The 27,853-nt window shown below is 42.1% G+C and overlaps 2 protein-coding genes across 2 annotated transcripts; both read left to right on the top strand.

The window, feature by feature from the left end:
* The first annotated feature begins 472 nt into the window (after nt 1-472).
* Nucleotides 473-11,915, top strand: LOC137260886 (excitatory amino acid transporter-like). The gene is made up of 10 exons (XM_067798431.1): nt 473-668; nt 4,099-4,173; nt 5,114-5,236; nt 5,470-5,554; nt 6,102-6,271; nt 7,285-7,411; nt 9,243-9,476; nt 9,998-10,189; nt 10,903-11,037; nt 11,738-11,915. The coding sequence occupies exons 1-10, from the start codon at nt 473-475 to the stop codon at nt 11,913-11,915; spliced, it is 1,515 nt and encodes a 504-aa protein (XP_067654532.1).
* Nucleotides 11,916-17,841: 5,926 nt separating this feature from the next.
* Nucleotides 17,842-26,306, top strand: LOC137260887 (uncharacterized). Its single transcript, XM_067798432.1, has 5 exons — nt 17,842-17,908; nt 22,385-22,532; nt 22,961-23,196; nt 24,341-24,430; nt 24,726-26,306. The coding sequence occupies exons 1-5, from the start codon at nt 17,842-17,844 to the stop codon at nt 25,757-25,759; spliced, it is 1,575 nt and encodes a 524-aa protein (XP_067654533.1). The 3' UTR covers nt 25,760-26,306.
* Nucleotides 26,307-27,853: the final 1,547 nt, after the last annotated feature.

Below are 27,853 nucleotides of genomic sequence, written 5' to 3' on the forward strand. Positions count from 1 at the left end.
AATAACTTCTGAGAGTAGGATACCAAAACTTATATATCACATCAGCTACACCCCAAGGTTCAATGTGGTACCATAGACTGTGACACCTGGGTATGAAAAATGTTCAAGGCTCAATACTTATTGACATCCCTTCGTATGTTTATGATAAAGAAACGTGTAATCTATATTTATACAAACTTTATTTATTTGGTTATCATGCTTTGTAAATGCACTATTAATGTGTTTTGTTTACCTGCAAGGGTAGTATACATTCTGTGAGTGAGACGAATCCTTTCAGAACGGCAGTTGTGGATATTGTCCACGTGCCCGTTGTTTGCTGAAGGCGACCTGAGAAGCCTTCATACTCGTATAGCAAACACGAATGTGTGTCACCGTACTGAACTGTTTATTTCAACTGAATAGACGTCGGCTGCACCTGATATGCTCATCATCAGGACTGATACAGGTCCCCAGGTGGAGAAGTGTTTGTATCATGGCGAGTGACAGTAAAGAGAAGGCTCACGACATCGACGATGGAGCTGAGGGACGTAGCCAGTCTTGTATACCAAAATGGTTTCGGCAAAATTTGCTTGTGATTCTGACGTTAATTTTCGGAGTCGGTTTGGGATTTCTGGTGGGCTTCACGATTAGACTGGCTGACCCAACCGAAGAGGCTTTAATGTGGCTAGGTGAGTGCCCGCTTCGTCCATTACTTTTGCTGGCATATTCAGGTCACGTGACCTCCGGGTTTGAGCGACTGAGTGAGCGGGAGTATAAAGCCTGGAAACATCACAATGACACACACACTCTTCACATCAATTTACATTAATAAACAGCTGAATGTTATTATAACTATATTCGCCACAACAAAAAACCAAGACCTTATATCCACCAAAGAGTGAGTGAGTAAGTGAGTGAGTGAGTGATTTCTATGCCATTTTCATCTCATATCATGTCTTCACAGTGCCGGAGAGCTTGTTCTATGACGTAATGGTTCAACCGACAAAGTCACTCAGGAGAAAGTCACTGAGGAACCTGTTTTACAACAGGTGGTGTTTATAAGATCATTGTTTTCATTTTTACCTATTTTCTACTCGGTGTCTATAAAACGTAGAACAATACGTACGTTAACAAGCCACGTTAGCCAGAGTCCAGTCTGATGTCGCCCAGAGTATTAACTTCATCATGGCAAGCGAAGCTGTGTTCCAGAGTGGACCCATAGAATGGCGATATACCACTTCTGTCTACCTGCAGCTTGTCCGCGGAGACACTGTCTAACAGTCCAAGTCGTAGACAGTGGGTGGTTGTAACGTTGTTCACTGACATAATGTTAGGTATACGCTAATGTGGATATATCGAACCAACATACGGTAGGTAATGAGACAACAGAGCCACAATGTACCAGCTGGATATCGTGAAGATCTACACAACCAACAGATCTGCTCATGCAGGTTGTTGCAGCGAGTGAAAGTCGAAAACAATATGCCTACATAGATTTGTGCATCATTCAAATAAGTTGATGTTTATAGGGGACTACAACGCGAACTGTAACGTATGTTATATCTGAGATTACATTTTGGGATTACACAAGTGCTGATTCTTATACTTTTCCCAGCCGGGATTCGAACCCACACTCTCAGAGTCAGGCACCTAATTGGCAGTACACATCGTCAGCCGCCTAACCCGCTCTACCATCGTGGCTTCCGCAAAAACGTAAGTCGGACAACTGGTAGTCTAGATTGCGAACTTCGCTAACCCTTCCGATAAGTGTACATTGACATGGCTCCCATGACAGAAAGCTAAATATACAATACAATTTAGTTTATGTTACATTTGTCCCCTTTCTAAATGGCAATGTGTTTTCATAGCAAGTACAATTTCAGACACATCTCCCAGTCAGTTATTGCTGCCATACATCTGGTGGACCACTGTATCGACGCTCTATATGAAAGGTCCATACCCCCACTCCCCACCCCCCACATACTAACACGCACACACGCTAACACACATCTACCTATTGTGTGAGGTACAACATCATCCAAAACATGAAAGGTATTCTGCCTGTAAATATGGGGTAGCTATTTGTCGATTATTGCTTTTATGTAGATGGGTCGTACCTGGGGCGGTCGGTACATTTACATACAGTGTCCCGACATGGATTTCTTGAATAATACATGCCGGTGTCTCTGCACAGGTGTCAGGTGACATCGCGTCGTATGTGAATTGGTTTCGGGGTTGGTTTTGTTTAAGACTCGGTTGTGATGTCAGCTCTCGCATCTAGCTCCCGTCATTTGTCAGAGGGGCTGAGAATGATACAGGAACGCCTTGGACCTCTTAGACACGTGGGCACATTGTTGAACAGGGGCGGACACAAATTTCTGAGACATTTTGCACACTGTAAAAAAGGGATGGGATGGATGCATACTTCAATTTCACACTGACATGAACAGTTGAAAATGTTTCACTTTTTCATTATACCGTCGATATAACCGCCGCCATATTTTCGTTATGAGTATTCAGGGCTCATTGGGGGTAGCCCAGTTGCTAGAGCGTTCGCTCGTCATGCCGAAGACACGGGTTCGATTACCCAACTGGGCACACTATGTAAAGCCCCTGTCGTGATATTGCTAGAATATTGCTAAAAGCGGCCTAAAACTAAACTTGTTCCACTTTCAATGACGAAACACACGTTGTCAAGACTGACCCAGGCTTCACTCATTAGATGCCCAGTGGCATATGTATTCGGGGCAGTGTTGTTTGATAAGCGATTGCACTCAGGCCCACTTGACATGGCACCAGCTGGACGTAAGGCCTCCTGGTATGATAACAGACCGCCATACTAAACCGTCTATGACACGAGACCGCTTGACGTAAAACCACCACGTTTGTTTGACATTTATGCCAACACCCAGAAATATTTCAGCTATATGGCGGTGTTTTGTAAATAATCGAGTCGGGATCAGACAGACAAGTGATCAACATCATGAGCATCGATCTCAGACAAACGTGTCAACCGAGTCAATGAGTCTGACCACCCGATCCCGTTAGTCGCCGTTTACGACAAGCACGGGTTGCTGAAGATCAATTCTTACCTGGATCTTCTCGGGTCTAAATCTCTATGATAGTCATCAGTAGAATTTGCAGCTTCTAGAAAGGTTAGTCCACATACACCCTCCATGACAGGTAACCAGTTAATTTTACGAGTCGATGTATTGTTACCAGTCCGATTTAAATCTCCATCGTCTGTCACACTCAACTATCAAAGGTCAATAACCGTCGAAGTCAAACGTATTTTAAACCTCTACGTTTTGAACGTTGACATTTGACTATCAAATTGATCAAGTGACATTTTGAACCCCGCATAGCCCTATAGTGTCACGATTCACTAAAACTGGCGACAATTCAGAGTCCATTTTGTACAAGTCAAGAGCACCATGGCAAGATGTCTACCCGGCCTGTTTGCAGCACTAGTTGCTGGTGGAATTGTGTTGGGCTTCTGTGCTGGGTTCTTGTGTTACTACACTAGGGCGGACGAACACGCGGTGCTTTGGTTAGGTGAGAAGGTTGTAGTTAACAGTTTTGGATGTTCCTGAAAATATGTACTTCAGTGGTATGCAGGTTTCGTTACTGGTTATCAATCACCTGTCTTGATGATCACTCCCATTAGGTCAATACCTTCGAACATTATTGGTAATCAAATCACCTTACATTTCTTATAGTTGGCTGAGACCCAGATCATCAATTTACCTTCTTGGTTGATCGTGGCTCAGTAACCCCGGTTGGTCACACTTTCGTTTGTGTTAATCGCCCTTCTTGGCTGAAAGCTGTGTTATATAACCCATGTTCCTGATTCACCTCTCCTAGAAGATATTTCCACTTCAAACAATGCTGTTTGCTCAAGTCTTAATAGCCTTCGTGAGATGCTGTTTTACAGTTGATTATTCGATACATCTTAATCTTACTTAAAAGTTCATATAACATCTGAAGTTTTTCCATGAATGCAAATTCATTCATTTATCAATTCGGGTATCATTTCAGCTTTGCCCATTGTATCATATTTTATGACGAAATTGATATTTCCTCTGACTGAGGAAGTTGTTATTTCCTCTCTTCTTCCAGGACTGCCGGGAGAGTTGTACATGCGCATGTTGAAAGCCATCATCCTTCCATTGATCGTCAGTAGCGTCATAGCAGGTGCGTGTCGAGCGTATATTGTCAGTATATGTATAGATATGGTACTCATGCAGAATACTGGATACACGCCCGGTATTCTGTGATGCTAGTAACATGACAGATCCGTTCAATATTGGGTCGATGAATCTCAGCATAAGAAAACGTATCTCCTCATATATGTGCTTTATTATGACTAAACCTCCAAAAGTATGTTCCAGCGATTCATACAGCCGGACATCAATACAGACATATTACTCAAAAATAGAAGTCCATCATAAAATACGACAAAACTCATCAGTGACGCCCATCTTGACCAAATGACGTAAAGATCTCAAAGTAACCCACTTCCGAGATCATACACATTCTGTGTGAAAGGTTTTATTGGGTTCTTGGCTTAACTCTTCATGGAGTTCTTCGCAGACCATCTGGTCATTGGAATTGACTTTCATTCATTTCAGTGACAGATTTGTGCATAGTCCTGATGGAAGAGCTTCCCTTTTCTTAGCTTCCCCTGTCTCTTATCTCCTCATCTCCTCAGTTCCCTCACTTGTGTAGCGTTCCGTTGATTGGCTTGCGTTTTGAAAGATAGTCCACCAGAACAAGGAGGCTGCAACCTTTGCTTTCTTTGGTGGTGGAGATGTCGGTCGGACTTATGCTTGACGTGATGACCCTCCCTAGTTGTAAGAACCTTTCTGGATCAGCTTCATACGGACCTAGATTATCACTAGACATACCCCTGTTGTGTGTTTGATCACATACACTATGAAATAACATTCCACTTACTGATATGTGTTTTTGCTTCAGTCGTTATCAAATACTGAAATAGAAAGCAGTTGTACGAAGTGGCCTCAGCGCTGCTGTTGCCATAAGTGAAGAATTAACGACCACCTTAACGCTAAGATGGCTTTGTACACTATGTCCATCAGCACTTGGCGCCATTCTGTACGATCTGTTCTTGCAGGCACCGCCTCGCTGGATCCCCGCTCCAATGGAAGGATCAGCATCCTGTGCCTCGGCTACATCATCGTCACTAACGCGGTGGGAGCCGTCATTGCCGTCATCGTCAGCCTCATTATTAAGCCAGGTCAGTCTTCTCCTGCCGTTGTAAAGAGCTGACATTTGTTGTTCGCTGGAGCTGTTTGTCAGTGCTCTCCGTCTGTTTCTTTGACCCTAAACCTTACCTCAACTAAACATGATATTTGCTCATGGACTTAACATATAATTGAATCTGCCGAATCAAATGACATATCTACCCCCACAACCCCCACCCCCTCATGTAGACGCTACAATAATGTAATTGCACCTTCATTGTTCCAGGAAGCAACCAGCTGATAGCATCCGATCTCTCCAAGCCTGACACAAAGAACCTCCAAACGGAGGACATCTTTGCCGACTTGATACGGTATCTGAAATGAGCCATGTCTAACTACACCAGGGATATGTACATATGATAAAATGGCATAGTTCCTCTTCGCGCTTAATATTCTATAACTTTATATGCGGCAATACTCTCACTTGGAAACTCTGCTGTGTAATAACGTGAGTGAGTGGTTGTAGCGGTATCTGGGCACTTTCACAAAGGTCCACTGCAGTTATCTGGTGAATGTATCTGAGGCAGTGTGACATATTGGGAAAATGTGTCAAACCTACTTTAAAGTGAGAACTGTGCTTGTCTGTCTGGTTTTAGTTTTCATGTCCTATATGCATAACGGGGTTGTATAGCTACACCCATGTAACTAGGGTCTCATCTGTGTTACAATCATCTGATACCTGGTACACGTTCTTTCATTTTGTAAACATTTTCATATGAAACACAGACGCATTGACCTACATGCTGGGAATACTGCAGTTAACAGTCGTTTTTCACTGATGTTATATGTTTGTTAACATCATTTCAAAAGGTTTTGTTAACTTTCGAACATCAGCAATGACGTTTATCATCTTTGCAGAAATCTGTTTCCGGACAATCTAGTGACAGCAGCCTTCCAGCAATCACAGACCCAGTACCACCTGGTGTCAGAAAGACTCATCACCGTTAACACTTCCGGTGGCATTGTAAACCAAACCGAGGCTTTGTATAGTCGGAGCCTTGGCGTGTCGTCAGGGACGAATATTTTAGGTAGGTGTTTACTCCAAAGATACTACTATTAGTTGCAGCAGCTTTGGTAGTCCCCATGGAGCTTATCCGGGCAAGTGGTATGCTGCGGACTTTCGTATCCTCTCTGTATGGAATCTGTCCGTTGACAGTGCTTGCCCCTATTTTCATGTGTATATGCTTGACGTCAAACTTAACCTTGGAACTCCGTACCGTGGTGTGCTGGGAATCATTCCCTGCAATACCAGTTATCTGCAGTTTGAGTAAATGAATCTGTACTGCACTGAGGAAGAAAGTGTAACAGATCCTTTTCTTTGGTAAACGGGATTAGAGTATAAAAGGCTTGACTATGAATGAATCCACCCTTTACACAACAATTGAGAAATAATCCTTCTGTATGTTACGAAAAAAGTTTCAGTGGGTCAAACTCATCCACACTAAGAGAATACTCCTTCGATATATTACATACACAAGATTTCAGTACGTCTAGCTCATTCACATTAAAAGAATTGTAAATAAGAACTTTAGCATGTTTCGTAACCTGGGTTTAATGGCTTCCATGTTCATTTCCCCGATGAAGGGACAAACCCTAAGTATGGTATTGTATGCTATTTATGCAGGCAGATTTTATTTCACTATGTGGCCACTGGCGAAACGTTGAAGCATATCTGACGCTTGACCCTCCCCCTCAACTATGCAGAATATTAACTAAATTCCGGTGTTGCAACTTTAAAAGAAAAATCGCACTAGGCCACCATAACAATATTCGGAATATACAAGAGATGCAAGAAAATAACATTCATGTCATGTCAGGCGAGGTCCATGTGCTAGTGAAGAGCCCATCATACTGAGGAAGACACATCTAAAACCAGTCTACACTCCAACGATGACCATACGAAAAGTTCTGCTACAATCAGCTGGAAAAACTACTTTGCCGAATTTGTGTTAGTTTTTGGCTAGTGGCCTTATACTGAAAATTGATCTGCTTGTCTGTATGCTACATATGATGTTGCCAGTAACTCCTCATCCTCCGTCAGGTCTTATACTGGCCTGTACAGTCCTGGGCATGGCGGCCTCCAAGTGTGATGAGATTGGCCAGCCCTTCCTCAGATTCTTCCAGTCCACCAGTGAAGTCATGATCAAGGTTCTTCGTTGGATAGTTTGGTGCGATAGTTTTCGAATTGAAACATTTCATGCAAACATTTGATTAATGTGAGCATAAAAAGAAATGAATCAAAGTCTGCAGCTTTTATTGTTGGAATTATCATTATTCTCACATTTTTCAAATCCTTGTGAATTAATCGTCTTATAAAACAATGCCTGACATGTCTTCAATAACAAAATAATTTCGTAGCTTTAGCAGTTCATTGATATACATAATCTGATGTTAAACGTCTAAACGTTAAAGGTCACATGCAACGTAAAACACAACTTTGCAGATGCTGGTACCTTTCGGTATGCACTTACCGACACAAATCATAAAAAGTGCCAATTCAACCTATAAAGTTGAAAAAAAAACGCGATGAAAAAAAAGCCCGCGAAATCGGAGTTCAAACGTTTCACTAAATTCCCCCCAGCGCTGGGGGAAAAACTGGTTTCAACAGCTGTGCTGCGCTGCGTCCATAACGCATGCGCAGTGAATAGGTTCGCGGGGCTTGAAACAGTATACAAGCCCAGCGTCTGAGGTCGTGAGCAGTAGTCTAATCTTGGTTGTGTACACAAACAAGTAAATAATCTACTCGTTACGTAAAAAAAACGTGTTGGTTGTGGTAAGCAGTCTCTGTCACAGAGAAAGCTCAGTGTCTGGTATATTCACACCTATATGTCTGCCTGCCTGTCTGTCTGCTAAAGACAACATGCAGTACACAGCTTCAATCATTCACCACGTGCAATTTGAACACCTATCAGACTATACGACATAAAGAAAATAAGTTGATTTATGACTCGTGCACCCGAGTCCCGTCTGTGCCACATTATGTAATAAGCCAGGTGTGATACACATGACATGTTTTTGTGTACGGGTTGCAAACAGACTACATTCACTTTTTTCGGATGACTGAATTTGATGGAAACTGGTGCAAACTCTTGTCAGTTTCAAGTCCTGCTTTGTACCAGGACGAATGACAGATTCCAGTCACGCAGTAGTTTACCATCTCAACTGACATGATTTTTTATTGGATCGAGCGCAAATTCAGAGAATATGTATTTTCCAAACCCAGCATCTCTATATACATTCTTCATGGATAACGACTTCTTTTAGTGTGTATGATTTTGTTTGCCAACAGCATATGAATCCATACTGAAACGACGCATCAAGAACACAAAAAGAAGTTGTTATCCATCAAGAATCTTACTTTCTTGTGACTTGCTATAAATGCCCATCAAACAAATCATCTTTCTGTACACACAATGAACCCTCAACATATCAGCAAATGAAACAGCCAATCAGAAACCGTCGTTACACTTGAGTGCACATCCACCCGCTATGACTGGGTTCGGTCTCCCGAGGGCTTCGTTTTGGGGGAAGTAAGCCCAAGTACAAAATATTGCACTTTTGAATCGCGATTGCACGCTTATAATTTTGTTTTTTGGGGTTTTTTTAAAATGTATATTATATGTCATGAATAAGTGATAAATGTGTTTTAATTATGTTTGATTTTTTTGTTGCATGTGACCTTTAAAATTCATTTGCTCTGCTTTTCTGTTTGCAAGATAAAACAAATGGCGCCCATTGGCACTCTCACTTCCTAGCCAAAAGATCCTCCAACTATCCATGAGGAAAACCAGATCTGTTTTCAAGATCTTGACAAGGTGTCTTGACATTTCCAGTGCTAGAACCGACCACTTCTTCACAAAGTCTTCAAGCCATATGCCACGTGACACTGTGAAATGACACTGCATAGTGAAATGTATAGCTTAGCTTCTCTGTAGACATATGCATAATTTATACATACCGCGCCTCCATTGATATGTATATATTGTATTATCTACCCAGGTACACTCCTGTTGGGGTGGCGAGTCTGATCGCCAGCTCAGTGGCCAAGGCTAAGGACATTGACACGACCTTCGAGAGTCTGGGGATGTTCGTCCTGACGGTCACTGTCGGGATGGTCATCCACCAGGTGATTCTGCTTCCCCTTGGCTACTTCGCTCTCACAAGGAGAAATCCACTAAAGTTTTTGTTCAGTGCATCTCGTGTGTGGATGACAGCATTCGGACCACCAAGCACGTGAGTTCATGAGTGAGTGAGTGAGCTACGTGTTACTTCGCTCTTAGCAATATTCCAGCAATATTACGACGGAGAAATGGGCATCAAACACTACCACCATGTGGGATATCGAACCAGGTTTTCGATGTTGCGAGCGAACTCTTGGCCACTTGGCTACCCCACCGCCCCCTGAGTTTATGAGTTGAGATATTACGATTAAGGTTCAATGTTATGACAATAGGACAGGAAACCAAGCCCATTTGGTGAAAAAACAAAACAAAAAAATAAAAAAACCCCAAAAAACCCAACAAAACCCCAACATAAAAAACAAAACAAAACAAAACAAAACAAAACAAAACAAAACAAACGAACAGAACAGAACAAAACCAAAAACCAAAAACCAAAACCAAAAATAAAAACAAAAAAAAAAACAAAAACAAAAACAAAAACAAAAACCCAAAGAATTTCAAGACTTGATTCATAATGACGACTGCTTGCAAAATAGGGTGTTTAAACAATTCAGTGTTTCTGTTATACGCCAGTGCTGTATCTATACCGGAACAGCTTCGTTGTCTAGAAGAAAAGAACAGCATCAGCCCCAAGGTCACGCGCTTCGTGGTGCCGTTTGCCGCCACCCTCAACAGGGACGGCAGCTGCCTCTTCATCACAGTCACAGCCATGTACATTGGCCAGCTGGAGGGACAGACGGACGCTGGGAAGATCGTCATGATAGCGTGAGTGTCCAGCTGTAGTTGAGCTGAGTTGGGTTTACTTCACATCGACATTATCCCAGACATGTACTGACGAGATCAAGTCTGAGTTCAAACACAGTTTAAGTACAAAGTACAAATGAGTATTTTTAAAAAGTATATATTCATTACATTATTATTTAAAAACAGAAAATGCCGTAGCTCTCTCAGGTGGCTAACTGTGAGATGCCCGTTGACGCCGGAAAACATTTTTTAAAGGTTTCAGCGGATAACAGAGGATACCATTGACTAAATTCTAAACGAGTTGTACTAAACGTAAACAGTATTATAGCGTGCATTAATGAACGAGATCGACATGCTCACTGTTAAATAGGGGCTCCTTTCACGAAGCAACCTATACGAAGGTTAACCTCAACCCCCATTCTTTAACATTGCGCTATGGTTACCTTTTTCACTTGTGATCACGTTAACGCTTTGTGAAAGGAGACCCGGGTGATTTATGATATACACTGACTTACAACTATGTTGATACACTTGTACTTTGACAAGGACAATGTGAATGATCTAATGCTACTTAATGTAATTGTCATTCGTAAAGTTACAGAATTTGTGAGAAAATCAAAATGTCTGCGCCATTAAATGTTCATGTTTTATCTCAACAGGTCTTCAAAGTCGTATTGTTAGTATAGTCGTTATTACGGTTAGTACGTTTAATACGTGATCACTACTTATTTCAGAATACTGGCTACTGTGGGATCCCTCGCCATTCCGTCAGTTCCAAGCGCTAGCATCGTCACACTGCTCATCTTGTTGTCATCCCTCAACATACGGGCAGTCAACATCGGGCTCATTTTAGCGTTAGAATGGTACACGTAAGTATACAGTTGCATTTCGATTGTAGGTCCATGCACATAGTGTCCCACTACACTCCCGGACTGCACATCACATGGGAGGATGTACGGTGGTCCTGTGGAGGGTGTGTCTGCCTGCCTTTAGCGGCATATACACTTCGATATGTCCATGGACGCACCCAATTTACTCATTTATCGTCTATCCAACCTTTTGTAAAGAACTGTAGTTTGTTGTGGGCACACAAGCTCCAAACACTGATACCCAGTTTGGCTTAAACTGCTTCTGCCCAGGTCTTGCTGCACCCATCCCGTGACCCTAGTCTTGCTGCAACCTTCCCGTCGCTCCATTCTTGTTGAAACCACCCTGTTGCCCTAGTCTTGCTGCAACCACCCCGTGACCCGAGTCTTGCTGCAACCTTCCAGTCGCACCAGTCGTGTTGCAACCACCCCGTGGCCCCAGTCTTGTTGCAACCACCCCGTGACCCGAGTCTTGCTGCAGCCATCCCGTGACCCTAGTCTTGCTGCAACCTTCCCGTGACTCTAGTCGTCTTGCAACCACTCCGTTGCCCTAGTCTTGCTGCACCCACCCTGTGACCCTAGTCTTGCTGCAACTTTCCCGTCGCCCCAGTCGTGTTGCTACCACCCCTTTGCCCCAGTCTTGCTGCAACCATCCCGTCGTTCCAGTCTTGCAGCAAACTAGCATCTGTCGTCAATACTTCAGGGACCGCATCAGGACGACCAGCAACTCAATGAGCTGTCTACTCTGCGCAGTCTTCACCAACACATTCTCGGCAAAGCTGTTGTCGACTTACGACTCATCCTGTGACAATGATCTAGTCTCAGAGGCCGTGAAAGTTGATCCAGGACACCAAGAACACCAGCAGGACACCAGGCTGTGAACACCCAGTCCTCATGTACTTACTGCTCCGTCTTCTACTGGCAGCTGGAACCATACCTCCCACTAGCTGTTTACAGTTACAGCATCCTAAGAAGGACGAGGTTTCTGTGGGTTTGTTTCCTTTCAACATGGCGGATGTGCAGTAAGGTTTACAGATGATATTTAACCAGGAACATTTAATATTTTGTCCTGTGCTTGACAAGGTTATCAACATGGTGTCAAACCGCTATCCAGATGCTACACGTTCTGTGAACAAGGATATTGGATCCATAAAATTTCAGGATTTATCGTTTATACCCTATAGACCTTCGAAGATATCCTCTGAAGAAGGTACCCAAGTGTACCCCAAACTGGGATTTTCAGGGTATAGGGTAATGAAACATTCAGTCTGGAACACACTTCTGTAACGGTGAAACATCATCTCTTTGATTCCTATATTATTTCCCAGTGCGATATTGACACCAGAATATCTCGCTCTTGATTAGTCTATACCAACAAGTATCTACCTGGGTAGTGTAGTTGTTAAAACTTCGACCCGGGTTCGTTTCCCCGCATGGGTACAATGTGTGAAGCCCATTTCTGGTGTCCCCTGTCGTGATATTGCTAGACTGTTGGTAAAGGCGGCGTAAAGCTAAACTCACTCACTCACTCCACCTCTAAATGAACAAACACGGAATGTCCAAACTGATCCAACCTTATGTGTAATGTTGAAACAGGACAATATATTTGAACATGTTGTCAATGTCAGTTTTCTTTATGTATCAGAGCTAGTACTTTGTTGATGTTATAGTTTCATGTTTTATCGGGGCCAGTGCTATTGTTCATGAATATTCATGTTTACATGTTTTGTAGTCCGTGCTACATTACTAGTGTTGTTTCGCCTCTAAATACGTTGATATATATCATATTAAGACAGTCTCGTGATTTTATATACAATAGTGTATGTGATACATATGAAAGGAACAGTGACAGCAGATTCGTAAACCTGAAGTGTGCTTTTCGCTTCATATTAGGTCAAATCTTGTTTTCCAAGAACAAAAGAATTTGGGGCTTTTGTTTTCTGAGGAAGACCAGGTGTTAAGCCACTTTCTGTATTCAAATCATACATGAGTGTTTGCAATCAATTGAAAAACATCGTTTAAGATTTAAGTTCAAAGTGCAAAGAGTTTCCCAAGCAAAATGGAAGTCGGACCGATGGAAGATGTGTGGTTGAATTATCTATTTATAGTTACCGTCATTATTTAAAATGATTTTACGTGTGCGTCAGTTATTGTTATGTAGCTTCATTATAATAATGATCATCTGCATTGTAATTATCCATCAATGACGGTATATATATATGTTAGATAAAAAACACTTCACCTCGGCTTGGGCAGAATAATACATATATGCTTGAATAATAATTTACAAAGATCGGAAAGTAAATTACAGCTGGGCTTCAGTCTGGATGTGAACGAAGTAGAGACCTGAGGCAGAAGACTCGGTGCCGAGGCGTCAAATGCGTGGCTAGTGTTTGACGGGGGGGGAGGGTGGGGGGGGGTTAGTTAAGATTTTACGTCCCACCCTGTGAAGATGGGGGCTGGAATCGCTACTCAGCAGCCCATGCTCACTGTAAACAGTGAAGTCAGACAGTCCGACTTCCTGACCTGTCGTATTGACAATTCTCTTCGTATCCTTAATGTGTTGGTCAATACTTGCGTTCACTGAATGGTTGAAAAGTCAAAATGCAAGCCATCAGTTGCAATTTTACGTCCGCTTCTATCAGTTCAAATGACGCACCGTCAACATGGAACATCGTCGATGTTTACAACAACGGGACAAACTAACATATCAATAGTCATCAGAAATTTCTGCTTGCATGAGACTCCATTGTAAGATTCCGGCTTTATATTCAGTATAATGGATAAGAAGTGGTGGCAAGAAAGGACGGTAGGTCCAAGTTTAAAGCTATGGAACACAGGAAAGTACAATAACAAATACATATGAAAACCCATGGCGTAGCCTAATGGTTAAAGCGTTCGCTTGCCAAACCGAAGAAACGGCGGGTTCGATTCCGCACATGGGTACAATGTGTGAAGCCCATTTCTGTTGTCCCCCGCCGTGATATTGCTAAACGCGGTGTAAAGCTACATTCACTCACTCAAATAGTGATGATGCATGGTGTTGTATCCTGCCCAAAATGTAGCACCAGTCAAAAATATATAACGTAAAACGTAAACCCAAGAACACATGTGTCTGAGTGTGCGTGTGCGTGTGCGTGTGCGTGTGCGTGTGCGTGTGCGTGTGCGTGTGCGTGTGTTGTACAAAGCTATGAGGCCTACGTCTTGAAGTTGCCAGATGTTCACTGAAATGTCTGGTCCACACTAGATTAATAACACACAGCCGCCATTTAGCTGGGATGTTGCTGAGTGCGACGAGTCCCAGAAACTCACATGACATCCCAAAGTAATGCATACCAATAATTTGCCATCGTGTATTCTATTGAAAGTCTACACCTTGCTATGTTAAGAAAAAAACAAATACTATAATAACATTTATCGTTATACAACGGTTCCGAACACTGTAGTGTAAAATGATACAACATGCTTGGCGAATTCGCAGCGCGTGAACGAGCGACCCATAGCTTCTGACATACCGCCTGAAGCACATGCTGTACTTGCACATTCATGTTATACAAGGGTATGACCACCTGTTGAATTGTACAAATTGCCCATGGGTGTAGGTGGTACTTGAATAGTGTTCTGGTGTACCTAGCTAGATCGGCAGTGTTACAGTAAACAGGAGGAACGTCCAGGACATGTTAGTGAATGAGCATTGCCATTTATATTATTTTAAGCATAGTTTGTAGGTATCATTGCTCAGTGTTTTATTCTTGTCCAGCATGGATCATGCTTGTCAGTAGTTCCACAAAGAGGCCAAAGATCAGGGCCCCGTTTCACAAAGCTCTCGTAAGCCTAAGATCTCGTAACTTTTCTCGTAGCATCCGTAGCTTCTGTGTTACAGTACAGGAGGCACAATGGCTACGAGAAAACTCACGAGATCTTAGGCTTACGAGAGCTTTGTGAAACGGGGCCCTGTCTTCTACGCCCCGACATCGAAGAAGAATCAAGCACACCTCACTGGTTTTCTTAACAACTTTTTAAACAACTGCAGTCACGATGGGGACGTTAGGTTCTTAGGACGTTGATGAAGTCAGGACTGATCACAGTCCTTACCAACGCTTATTACAATACCAAACAAACTCATAGAAACAAACATTTCCATCTCATTTAAACAAATTCTCAAATTCAATACATGTTTGATCGAACCTAAAGGGTATATGAATTGTACAATTGCTTCAAAGGGAATTTGAATTTTCAGATATGGTTGCCAATGTTGGAATGTGTATTGTAAAACAAATGAAAATTTCAAAATACGCAGGTTGTTTTACATCTTGATTAGGCGATATTGATGATGATACAAGAACTTTATCCTTATTTCTGTCCGTAAATACTTGTGTTTCCGTCCTGATTCACAGATGACACTCGTGAACAAGTCAATCTCTCCATCTCCCTTCCACTTGATGAACAAAATAACTAGCTCCAGGCCAAGGACGATGCCGACTACATCATCCTCAACTAACTCCCTCAGATCTTCCTCCAGAGTTTGGGGGAGAGTCACAACGTTGTCGGCATTCCCCGCGGGTGGACACCCCAGTTTGTTTGTGACTCCATCCAAACCAGCGGCGATGGTCAATGCCAATACAACATACGGGTTGCACTTACCACTGGGAAGCCTGATTTCTATGTACTTCTTGGAGGGACCTTCATTCTCACTCGGAGAGATGCTTCTCGATCTACATTTTCCCCAGAAAACAACTGACAGGCAAAAAGTTTCTTTTGGCGTTTAGTCTATGCCCAAGCTAAGCGGATGTAGTCTGTCAGCCAGACCCCGATTTCTGTGTTTTGCTACCTCATCGAGGGACAATGGTAAATCTCCATTATGATTATTTACAGAACGCCGCCATATAGCTGGAATACTGCTGAGTGTGGCGTTAGACTAAACTCACTCACTCACTCACTCCGGATATTAAATTCGTGTAAGACACCTTTTCACCTCTAGAGTTCACAAAGCTTTGTGCGGGTGTTGAAGATGTGGTATGTGATAAAAAGAGGCCAGTGAGAAGAAAGATATCTCCAACTGAACAAGTCTAGAAACGTGATGTGCTAAACTATGCAAATATATGCCTCTCGCTGGAAGAAGTTTGCCGAAGCGTGTATTAATGTTGGAGACCGCTAAAGGGTTTGATTCACAGATGATGAAATTTCTATAACAAGTGAGCTCAAAATCGATGAGTGAGTGAGTGAGTGAGTTTAGTTTTACGCCGCACTCAGCAATATTACAGCTATATGGCGGCGGTCTGTAAATAATCGAGTCTGGACCAGACAATCCAGTGATCAACAACATGAGCATCGATCTGCGCAATTGGGAACCGATGACACGCGTCAACCAAGTCAGCGAGCCTGACCACCCGATCCCGTTAGTCGCCTCTTACGACAAGCTGAGTCGCCTTTTATGGCAAGCATGGGTTGCTGAAGGCCTATTCTACCCCGGGACCTTCACGGGTCTCAAAATCGATGAAGTCATACTAAACAACACTGTTGAAATGCCTTGTATCGTGCATCGTGCACTTGTATAGCGATTCTCCACTATATGTGTTTTGCAATGAGTATATATTGTTTTGGTGCTCATTGAGACGGCTTGGTGGTAAGTGTTTGACATGAATCAGAAAGCAGGAATTTGTACAACGTTAAAAGACTTCTTGAAAGCTGTTGTCTGTGATAATGGGTGAAAAACAACAGAGTTTAAAATCAATCCTTGAAACTTTATTTGGATAACTCGCTCACTCAAACATTTACATGATATATTCAGTCCAACTTTATTACTCAGATATTGTGATGATGTGTTCCACCCAACGCATTCACTCATTGTCACGATGTCCTTCAATCAACGCGTTCACTCATTGTCGTGATGTGTTCCCTCCTACGGATTCACTCATTGTCACAAGGTGTTCCACCCAGTGCGTTCCCTCATTGTCACGATGTGCTTCCCTCAACGCATTCCCTCGTTGTCGTGATGTGTTCCACCCAATGCATTCACTCATTGTCACAATGTGTTCCATCCAGTGCGTTCCCTCATTGTCACAATGTGCTTCCCCAACGCATTCACTCATTGTCACAATGTGCTTCCCGAACCGCATTCACTCATTGTCACAATGTGCTTCCCCAACGCATTCACTCATTGTCACAATGTGCTTCCCCAACGCATTCACTCATTGTCACAATGTGCTTCCCCAACGCATTCACTCATTGTCACAATGTGCTTCCCCAACCGCATTCACTCATTGTCACAATGTGTTTCCCGAACTGCATTCACTCATTGTCACAATGTGCTTCCCCAACCGCATTCACTCATTGTCACAATGTGTTCAATCGAACTTTCGCATTCAAACACTCCTATGAGTGAGTACACTTTAGACATTTCTTAGTGAAGTTCCAGCAGTATCAGAACAGGATTCGTATGTATGGGCTTCACAGTTTCAACTCGGATTGGAACCTTCGACAACGCAAATTAACGTTTTTATTGTCTTCGCTACGCAACCATCTATGTACACAACGCAGCATGTGACAATGTTTGAATACAAACTCCCTTTGTTCGTGAAGTTGTTATTGACATGCTGGTATCGAACTTGCTGTAAGAATTGACATGAGTAGGTTTGTGAGATTGTTAACATTCAGAATCCACTTTAAAGCTCTACTCCGTTGTACAGGTTTTGTCATAGTCTTGTTCCAATGTTTTTTTAATATTTGGCATATCATCCAGTATGACTGTGTCATGTGACTGATCATTGAAATGAGGTACATATCAGTCTGACAACAGATGCCGCGATGGTTGGCTTCATCTGGTTGTGGTTTTGTGTTCTTTGTCAAGCAATCTCCACGGATGGGGCGGCAGGTGAGTTATGGGGTATGGGTTGGTGGATGGATGTGTTGGTTTCTGAGAGTGTGAGAGTGGGGTGTCATGTTTGGTGACAGTGGGTGAGCGGGATGGTAGGCCTGGTGTAGTTGTGCCGATGTGGGTTTGGATAGGGATGAGTTTGTTTGTGGGTTGACACCTCTCTAGCACCTGGCACACTGTCAGTTTCATAGTTCATTTTTTCTTTCTCCACTATTTTGCCTAGTATAACCGATTCATCTCCTGACAGATTGCGGAGTTTGAGTTGTTCAGTATCCCTAATATCGGACTTAACATCAGGCTTGAAAATATCCCTTAATGTTACCATTCCAGAAGTCGGCCTGGGGGAACTGACGTTTACAATTGAATGCATAAACGGTTTTGAATTCATTCCGTCTAGCTTCAAAAATCTGATGTTGTTCTGGAAAGTTAGTACACAACTCTCAGTAGCCGCTGTTATAGTTTGGTATCAGCGTGAAAGGAGTCAACCAGTCAGAAGTGTTCTTTCATTTTTAGTTTCAATGTCTTGACCCCTAATCAACCAATCAGAAGTGTTCTTTCAATGTCTTGTTAGTATGACTTGTAACCACACTGATGTACGCGGAAAACACTAAAATATTCAATCCTTGTGGAAACATTCATAATGTTGAAATATAGTTTTGATGTTTAGTGTAAGTTTAGAGATGGACATTTTTAAAACGAGTTCACCCACCAGGCAATCTATGTACAACTAGTGAGAATAACTAGTGACACTATCGGTCAATGTAAATACCAACGTGGAAATTCGGTATCAGGAAACTAATGATTTAAAAAAGTGATCTATTTGGTCTGTATATATCTATATGGTCAGCCAACCCATGCCTCAGTAGTTTAATAGCGCTCAGTGGGAGTTCCACGAAAGCCTGGTGCTGACACTTTTGTACTAAAATTTACACACTTAATCTGGCACATTCTCATTACTTAAATTTATAATTTAGCACCTGGTTACCTCTGCTTTCTCGTTACTTTACGTTTCTTTCAAAAACTTCATTTTTAATTGTATTAAAAGAAACTTGAAATGACCAGACAAATCGGAGCAACGAGAAGATACCATTTGGTAAATAAATAAATAAATTTAAGCTACGAAAGTTGCAGCAGAAGACTTTCGTAAAGTTTCGCACAGCATCGTTGTGTTGTTCACTCGCCTCTTTACCCTCAACCAAGGATTACTTCAGTAGTTGAATCCACGCCGTAGAGGTGTTGTATGTTATGTGCAGAGGTTCGCGTTCGCTCGTACCGCCTACGGCTCGGGTTCGATTCCCCACATGGGTATCCCTTTTCTGGTTCCTCCGCCGTGATGTTGCTGGACTATTGCTGAAAGCGACAGTCAGTGTATAAGAACAAAAATCCGCTTTGTCAAACGTTTTTAGAAACTTCAGGTGGACGACTCGTCTGTATTGCAGCTACTTTTCACCGCACATGCCGTTAGTGAGCATTTCAGGTAACTTTGTCAACTTTCTATACTATCAAAAAGTAGGCGATATTCCATGTTTGGTGCTGTTATTTGTTAACCGAGATTTTGATTGGATATGGATTTAGAAAGGATTATTCCATTCACATTGTGTCATGTATTTCACGCAAACACGCCATGTCCGTGCAAGCGTTTTTTTCAGGATATTTTCATGTGAACGGTTGAAACGTACTGTGTCGGTGTGTTGCGGTAGCTTGCAGTGATGAAAACCAGACTTGTACTGATATTGTTTTAAACTGAAGTAACCGTTGCAGTCGGATGCCCTTGTGTACTGGTAAGCTCTTTATCTCATTACAGAGATGTCAATAATTGTGACACCATAATATTGAACATGCCCAACTTTCGTTGATGTATAGTTGTATATGTATACCGGGTGGTGGGGGTAGCATAGTGGTAAAAGCGTTCTCTCGTCACTCCGAATACCCGGGTTCGATTCCCTAAGTGGATGCAATGTGTGGAATCCATTTCTGCCTTAATAGTGATGGATTATTGCTAGAAGCGGCGTAAAACTCAATTCACTCTCTCATTATGACTAAATGCAGGGTGACTCTGCGGAGCGCGGACTCTGTTACGTAATGTACCCCGGAGGAGATGGCGGGAATGACTTAGCATATGTATGTAGAAGGAAGCAGTTTCCCCCTTAAAGATCAAATGTGTTATAACACGACAGCTCTCCCATCACAACCTCCTCGTGCTCCTATGCTACCAAGCATACGAGTATAAGAATTCACACTGATAATGTGACTTAAGGGTCCTTCTCTGTGGAGTTATGCCAGTGAAAACATTTTGTAGACCGAAATCAACGGAAATATTTTTTTCTGCGTATATTTACTGTTTGATAAGTGTTTTGAAACAGTGAAATGATAAGAGACGGTGAGAGATTCCGGTTGATAGATAAGTTTTTTAGACACTGAGAGATAAGTGTTTTGAAACAGTGAAATAACATGAGTGGTTCTGGTTGTAGTGAGACATAATCGCGTGTTGAGTGTGTCATTACTCCATTGTTTGGCATTCTCTTTGGTACGGGGCTGTATTTGTCTACAGGGATGGATGGTTGTACATCAGACACATTCTACTTTGATATGAGTACAATCCTGTTGTAGGTGGGTATGAACATTGTGCGTGGTTGTGAATATGTGTGAGTGTTTGTGAATACGTGTGAGTATACGTGTGTATGTTGGAGCATGTGTGAATATATGTGAGTATGTAGGAGTATGTGTGAATATATGTGAGTATGTAGGAGAACATGTGCATATATGTGAGTATGTAGGAAAACATGTGAATATATGTGAGTATGTAGGAGAACATGTGCATATATGTGAGTATGTAGGAAAACATGTGAATATATGTGAGTATGTAGGAAAACATGTGAATATATGTGAGTATGCAGGAGAACATGTGAATATATGTGAGTATGTAGGAGTATGTGTGAATATATGTGAGTATGTAGGAGAACATGTGCATATATGTGAGTATGTAGGAAAACATGTGAATATATGTGAGTATGCAGGAGAACATGTGAATATATGTGAGTATGTAGGAGTATGTGTGAATATATGTGAGTATGTAGGAGTATGTGTGAATATATGTGTGTATGCAGGAGTATGTGTGAATATATGTGTGTATGCAGGAGTATGTGTGAATATATGTGTGTATGCAGGAGTATGTGTGAATGTATGTGAGTATGTGTGAATATATGTGTGTATGCAGGAGTATGTGTGAATGTATGTGAGTATGTAGGAGTATGTGTGAATATATGTGTGTATGCAGGAGTATGTGTGAATGTATGTGAGTATGTAGGAGTATGTGTTAATATATGTGAGTATGTAGGAGAATGTGTGAATATATGTGAATATATGTGAGTACATATGAGTATGTAGGAGAATGTGTGAATATATGTGAATATATGTGAGTACATATGAGTATGTAGGAGCATGTGTGAATATATGTGAGTGCATGTGAGCATGTAGGAGCATGTGTGAATATATGTGAACATGTGTGAGTACATGTGAGCATGTAGGAGCATGTGTGAATATATGTGAACATATGTGAGTATATGTGAGTATGTATGAGAATGTGTGAGTACATGTGAGTATGTAGGAGTATCTGTGAATATATGTGAATATGTGTGACTTTCTGTGAGTATGTTTACCTCGATAGGACGAGACTGCTACAAATAACTCTGTGAGCCTAAAGGTGGCAAGAGTTGTATACTTCCCGGGGAGTTGAGACTGATAATACAATGGACCGTTGAAATTGATGATCCAATGATCGAGGGAAATAAAGATACTTATTGCGCCTTGAGCAAGTAGTTGCCTGGATAGGTGCGTTATATGAATAGCCTAATGTACGAACAGGTGCGAGTAAAAATCAATAAGAGTGAGTGTATGTAAGTTTATGTGTGAATATACATGAGTAGTTCTGAATATATCTACATGTACTTCAGTATGTGTGAATATATAAGTATGTGAGTGTATGTGAATAGATGTGAGTATTCAGTGAAAGTCGTCATGATATATTTCAGTATACCTCGTGATCTGCCATGATTCAATGTAAGTCTTCCTGGTATATTTCTGTATACCGCGTGCACTGCCATGATTCAGTGTAAGTCGTCATGATATATTTCCGTATACCTCGTGATCTGCCATGATTCAGTGTAAGTCGTCCTGATATATTTCCGTATACCTCGTGATCTGCCATGATTCAGTGTAAGTCGTCCTGATATATTTCAGTATACCGCGTGATCTGCCATGATTCAGTGTAAGTCGTCCTGATATATTTCAGTATACCGCGTGCTCTGCCATGATTCAGTGTAAGTCGTCCTGAAATATTTCAGTATAACTTAAGCTTTTTGAAGATTCAGTACAGCTTTACTACTCATGCCTTTTTCTCTAGCGCTCTAACGTGTCAGCATAATTTGACCTCTGTCATGTGTCATTACAACCTGTCGCATGCGATGTTTCAAGGAATGGAGTATGTGTTGTTCACGTTCCGTCAGCCGTGGAATACCGCCCGGAAAGTGTGTAGGGGACACGGTGGTCATCTGGCCATCTTGGACACAGTGGAGGAACTGGCCAGGGTCGGAAACCTATCTGAAGGCGTATGGGGATACGAGTAAGTGAAACATACTGTTCTTTGATCTAAAACATCTGAAAGATCATTATTTCATGCTAGCAGGGACGAGCGAGTGTACCAAGCACCGCTTATTCAGCAATAAGTTCACAGCCAAGCGTTACTTGGATACCCATGCGTATCTGTGCATACCCAGATTTACCTCCCATTATGACATAAAGTCGATACAAATTCCAAAGCGCGTGTGCAGTTAATCATGTTTGTAACAAACCGGCTTATAAAGAATTAATGGTTATTACGAACTCTTGCCCTGCATCCGCCAAGTGGGTTTGTATTATATTTGACACACGTGTGACGGGACATCGGTTACAATGAACAAACAGTGATCCAACAGGGTTAACTGGTAAAATCGTAGTTTCTGTATTTGTAGTTTTGTATCTCATCTAATTCTGTGTTGTTGTTGTCAACAGGTCTAGTTACAGGTGGGTTGGGCTGCAGGTGAATCAGTCTGTGTTGCTGTGGGAGGTCACGTGTGGGGAGCAGGACCACCTGTCTAATACGTCACTGGCGTTATTCAGGAATGGCGTGTCTTCTGGATTCACTGGTGGTCAGTGTTTCGTTGTACCACCGAGGCAACATGTGATGTACGATCACCCTTGCGACCACGCTCATCCTTTCATATGCGAGCTGCAAGAAGCACAAGGAGGTAAGTGGATGCGTATTAGGTAGTGACTGGTCGGGTTCGACGCAGCTTGCAACAGTGTCTCATGAAAATCATGCGTGTCAGCTTAATGCGGTGAGAATGCACGAGGTTGAGCCGTTGCAGTTATGGTCTATGCATTGTTAGACGTGTGTGAAAACTGCAGAGAGAGGGTATTCTTTCTTTGACGTTGTTGAGGCAGGTTCAGTTCACTGGAATGACCTTCCACGTCACATACACCAATATCACTGACGCTGAGACATTCAAGCTTGAAGTGAAGAACTTTCTCTTCCAAAGAGCGTTTGACCTGCGACTTTGACCGCCGTATACATTTTCTGTACGTGGTTCGACCTTATAACTGAAAACTGCATGTAGAGGCCATACTTTCTTTGACGTTGATAAGACAGGTCTTGTCCTCTGGAATAAGCTTCCAAAACATATGCAATGAATCAACGAATTACAGACACTCCCGCATGAGGTGAAAACCAAAGAACCCAAGGCCTGCACATTTGAACGCCATACAAATCTGAACTCTTTTGAAATCATTATTATGAACACACAAGTATTGGTTAAGATACACCGCTGAAGTAGTATGCCAAAGCACACTGTCCAATTAACATGTATGACCTAACCACGTAGCAGTTGCCCAAATGATAATCGGAAATGACGTAATACTGCAAATGATGTAATCTGTGTACAAGGGAGTGTGTAAGGATGGCCATGGGATATACTGCTTGACGATGAAGACTTAATAGTTGATATTCTAATCAGCCATTTCATATGCTTTGGAACTTCAGCGCTTTATGCGAAAGTATTTTAGAAAATAGGGTTTCGGGACCAGAATATTTTTTTTAGGTAATGGAAAGATTGCCTGCAATACAAATATTGTTTTTCCTTTGATTGCTGTCTTATGTTTGGATCACCTTTTTCGTGTTCTTTTTCTTCCGATACTGCCTTGATTTCCCGGACTTGGATTTGACGCTGATTCCAGTACAATCCAGTTAGATCACGGTGTGATGATCATAAATCAGTTACAAGGTCGCAACGTTGGTCACTTGACGGTGTGAATCGATGTTCATACCATCAGTCACTGGGGTATCTAGTCAAGACACAAACCTGCCGTCACAAACTTGTATTGTCCTTATTCCAGTATCAATGAACAGTCAGAATACTACTGAGTACATGGAAGAGGGAGACGATTCCAATACACCCCATCACTGTGAGCCGGTAATCTTGGACGGTATGGCGTTACATGTTGCTTGTACTTGTATATAACCATTGTCTGTTCCACGTGAATCCAACGTTCAAGATACGCAAGTCACGAATACCATAATAGCAGTAAATGGTCATGTTCACAAGACTCATATTTTATCTGTCATTTCTTCCTCAAATATTTTTTAAAGATGTGTAAACTTCTGTTTGATTTTATATGAACTATTTTAGTGAACGGGTTAAAGGGTAGATGTACATCGTCACAAACCTCAGAAGACAAGAAATGTCAGTGTGTACTGTTTTGTGTTGTCTGGACACTGCAGGACAAACAACTACTGAGATGGTCCAAACGACGAAAGTCACGTCTGTTCCTCCCGATGAAACCTCTTCTCCATCGAACGATAACTATTCGGGCCCAGGCGAGACCTCTTCTCCATCGAACGATAACTATTCGCGCCCAGGCGAGACCTCTTCTCCAGCGAACGATAACTATTCGGGCCCAAACGAGACCTCTTCTCCATCGAACGATAACTATTCGGGCCCAGACGAGACCTCTTCTCGAGCGAACGATAACTATTCGGGCCCAGGCGAGACCTCTTCTCCGGCGAACGATAACTATTCGGGCCCAAACGAGACCTCTTCTCGAGCGAACGATAACTATTCGGGCCCAGGCGAGACCTCTTCTCCGGCGAACGATAACTATTCGGGCCCAAACGAGACCTCTTCTCCAGCGAACGGTAGCTGTTCGAGCCCAAACGAGACCTCTTCTCGAGCGAACGATAGCTATTCGGGCCCAAAGGAGACTACTTCGCCAGCAAACAATAACTTTCTGGGTTCAGACGACACTAATTCGCCACTAAATCATAATTATATCAGTTCAGACGCGCCTACTTCGTCAGAGAACGATCACCATGCGGATGCAGACGAGACTTCTTCCCCAGCGATTGTTAACTATTCTGGTGAGGACGAGACTACATCGCCAGCAAAAGACAACTCTGCTTCAATGGGCAATATCGTAGACAGTGCAGATCACAACCCTTGGACGACAGACAACCAGGTCTGTCAAGAATATAATATTCCTGTAATGAGTGTGGAGGAACTGCGTGCCGTTCTGGCACTTATCGTCAAAGAGTTGGCCGTGGACAAGAAGAACCTGTCCAAACGTGTTCGGCAGAAGATCAGTGCTCAGGATCACAGACCATCAGCCACCGGTATCGGATATGTAGCTGTCTTTATAATATCCATTCCACTCTTTGTTATCCTGGTGTTAGATATCCCACGAGCTGTTCTGCAGATCAAGTGTGTCGTCTTCACCATCAAAACCAAAGGCCCAAAACGGATGGCCCAGTTGGTTTAACGTGAATGAATTGTGTTACATTTGTTGCCTAAGATGGTTGTATTTAGAACACTTATTATGGAGAAAGATCTCACACAAACGTTTTCAACGCTTTCAAATGTGACTAAATTTAAATCTCAAAGTACTGCACTCAGTTTGATAACATGTACCTTGATGTTTGTGCTACACAGGAATGACATGAATGTACATTTTGGACCTTCCTGGATTTGGACGCATGGGGAAAGCTATCCGTCTTGTTTGGGATGTCTAAATTACTGTCACTAAAAATTGTTTAATCGCTGGCACTTATTTCAATACTGAAAGATGCGGCAATAAAATACTGAAGACGTCTGAAAGTCTGTAAACTGACTTCATTCACAGTTGAACGGTGTCTCTCTTTCTCTCTCTCTTGAACATGACTGCTAGTGGTGATACAGACACAGATCTCCGCCCAATATGTTCTATATTTATAACACATCTGTGTTAAAGACAGAGATCTCCGCCCAATATGTTCTATATTTATAAACACCATGTTGTAATCATGTCATAATCTACCAGAGAGCTCGAATTTTGTGTTCCTATCTTCTGTCAGCCATGATTTATTAGTGCGGAATAACAATCTTATGTTTAATATCAATCCATTTATTATCATCAACAGGAAAAACGGCTCTAGGTACCGTTGTATAAAACAACCTTAGCACTAAAGCGACCTTAAGTCTATGCTAAAGTATGGGATTTACGGTCATCTTAGCGCTAATATCGCTTTGTGCAACAGCACCCTGTTCCTCTTTGTTTTATACATACACCGTATTTACTGATGCGTTACTGGGATGTGGATTGATAGCTGTAAGGCAATGATTCCGGACTTTCTGAACGTGTAGTGCAACATGCATATATACATGCTGATTGTCACACCCTCCAGCTGTACAGGTTGAGGAGTCTCGGAACATAACTCGTTCTACCTGCTCAGCTGATATGAGAGAAGACTATTTCTGTTCCTATTCAACCACACTTTCTATAATACGGGGCACCATTCTTGAACAGACATTGTAGGCATTCGTAGGCGCATCTGCGGCTGCAGTCAACATCAGTCGTAGCCACAGCGTCAACTTCGGGACGCGCGCGCGCGTGTGTATACACGCCGTCAGTTCCAAATGTATTCCCGTGCTTCAAATACTCAATAACACCCGGAAATTGGCCACCACATGATGTTTATCTCCTAAATAAATTAACTTTATATACCTTTTAGAAAATACCTGTCAATACCGGTTCACCTTTTTGGGGGGACATCGATATATACGTATATATGATTTATATATGATTTAATATATGAAATGATATGTGACTTAAGACACCACATTTGTAGTGTTTCGGTGTGTTAATATTTTGAACACAGGTTATTTGTCAACACCACTTGTCAAGAGTATTAATAGCAGATTGTTTGTTATCAGAATGAGGTAGTCCATGGAAATATCGAATCACATGAATGTATATTTCAGTAATTTACCACATTCGTCTCAACTGGGACAAGAGGTTCATTGTTTGTACATATACATATTACGGTTTTGGTGTGTGGATGTTTTTCAATATTGTGATAGTGATTAATTAGCAAAATATGCTGTCGTGCGAATCGATATTTCCATTGAATTCAGACAAATCCTACTTGAATAAAAATAATATATTGTTCGTATTACAAAGTTTAACGATGAGCGGTCTAACATGTTGGGTGAAATCTGATACAGCCCCCCAACGACAGTGTTGACAGAGCAGTGTGTGAACCTTGTTTTGTACTGATCGGTGAAGCGACGAATTCCTTGCGTGTTAAATATATACGTGGGATGAACAAGTTGTAAATCCTTGCCATTTTATGTTGAATTGTTTTGTTGTTTTTTTACACATTTTAATAACACCTCTTCTTGAAGATCGGGGTTAAAATTGGTCCTCATACACCACGCATAATAGGGGACTGAGGGGATCGGGTGGCCAGGATTGCCGACTTCGTGGATATATTCTTATCTCGATCGCGTAGATCGATAACCATGATGTCAGTTACTGGATTGTGCTCTGCAGGTCGATATTGCTGGAATTGTTCATGGACTATCACGACGGGGACAA

This window comes from Haliotis asinina, chromosome 14 (assembly GCF_037392515.1).
Source record: "Haliotis asinina isolate JCU_RB_2024 chromosome 14, JCU_Hal_asi_v2, whole genome shotgun sequence".
NCBI lineage: Eukaryota > Metazoa > Mollusca > Gastropoda > Lepetellida > Haliotidae > Haliotis > Haliotis asinina.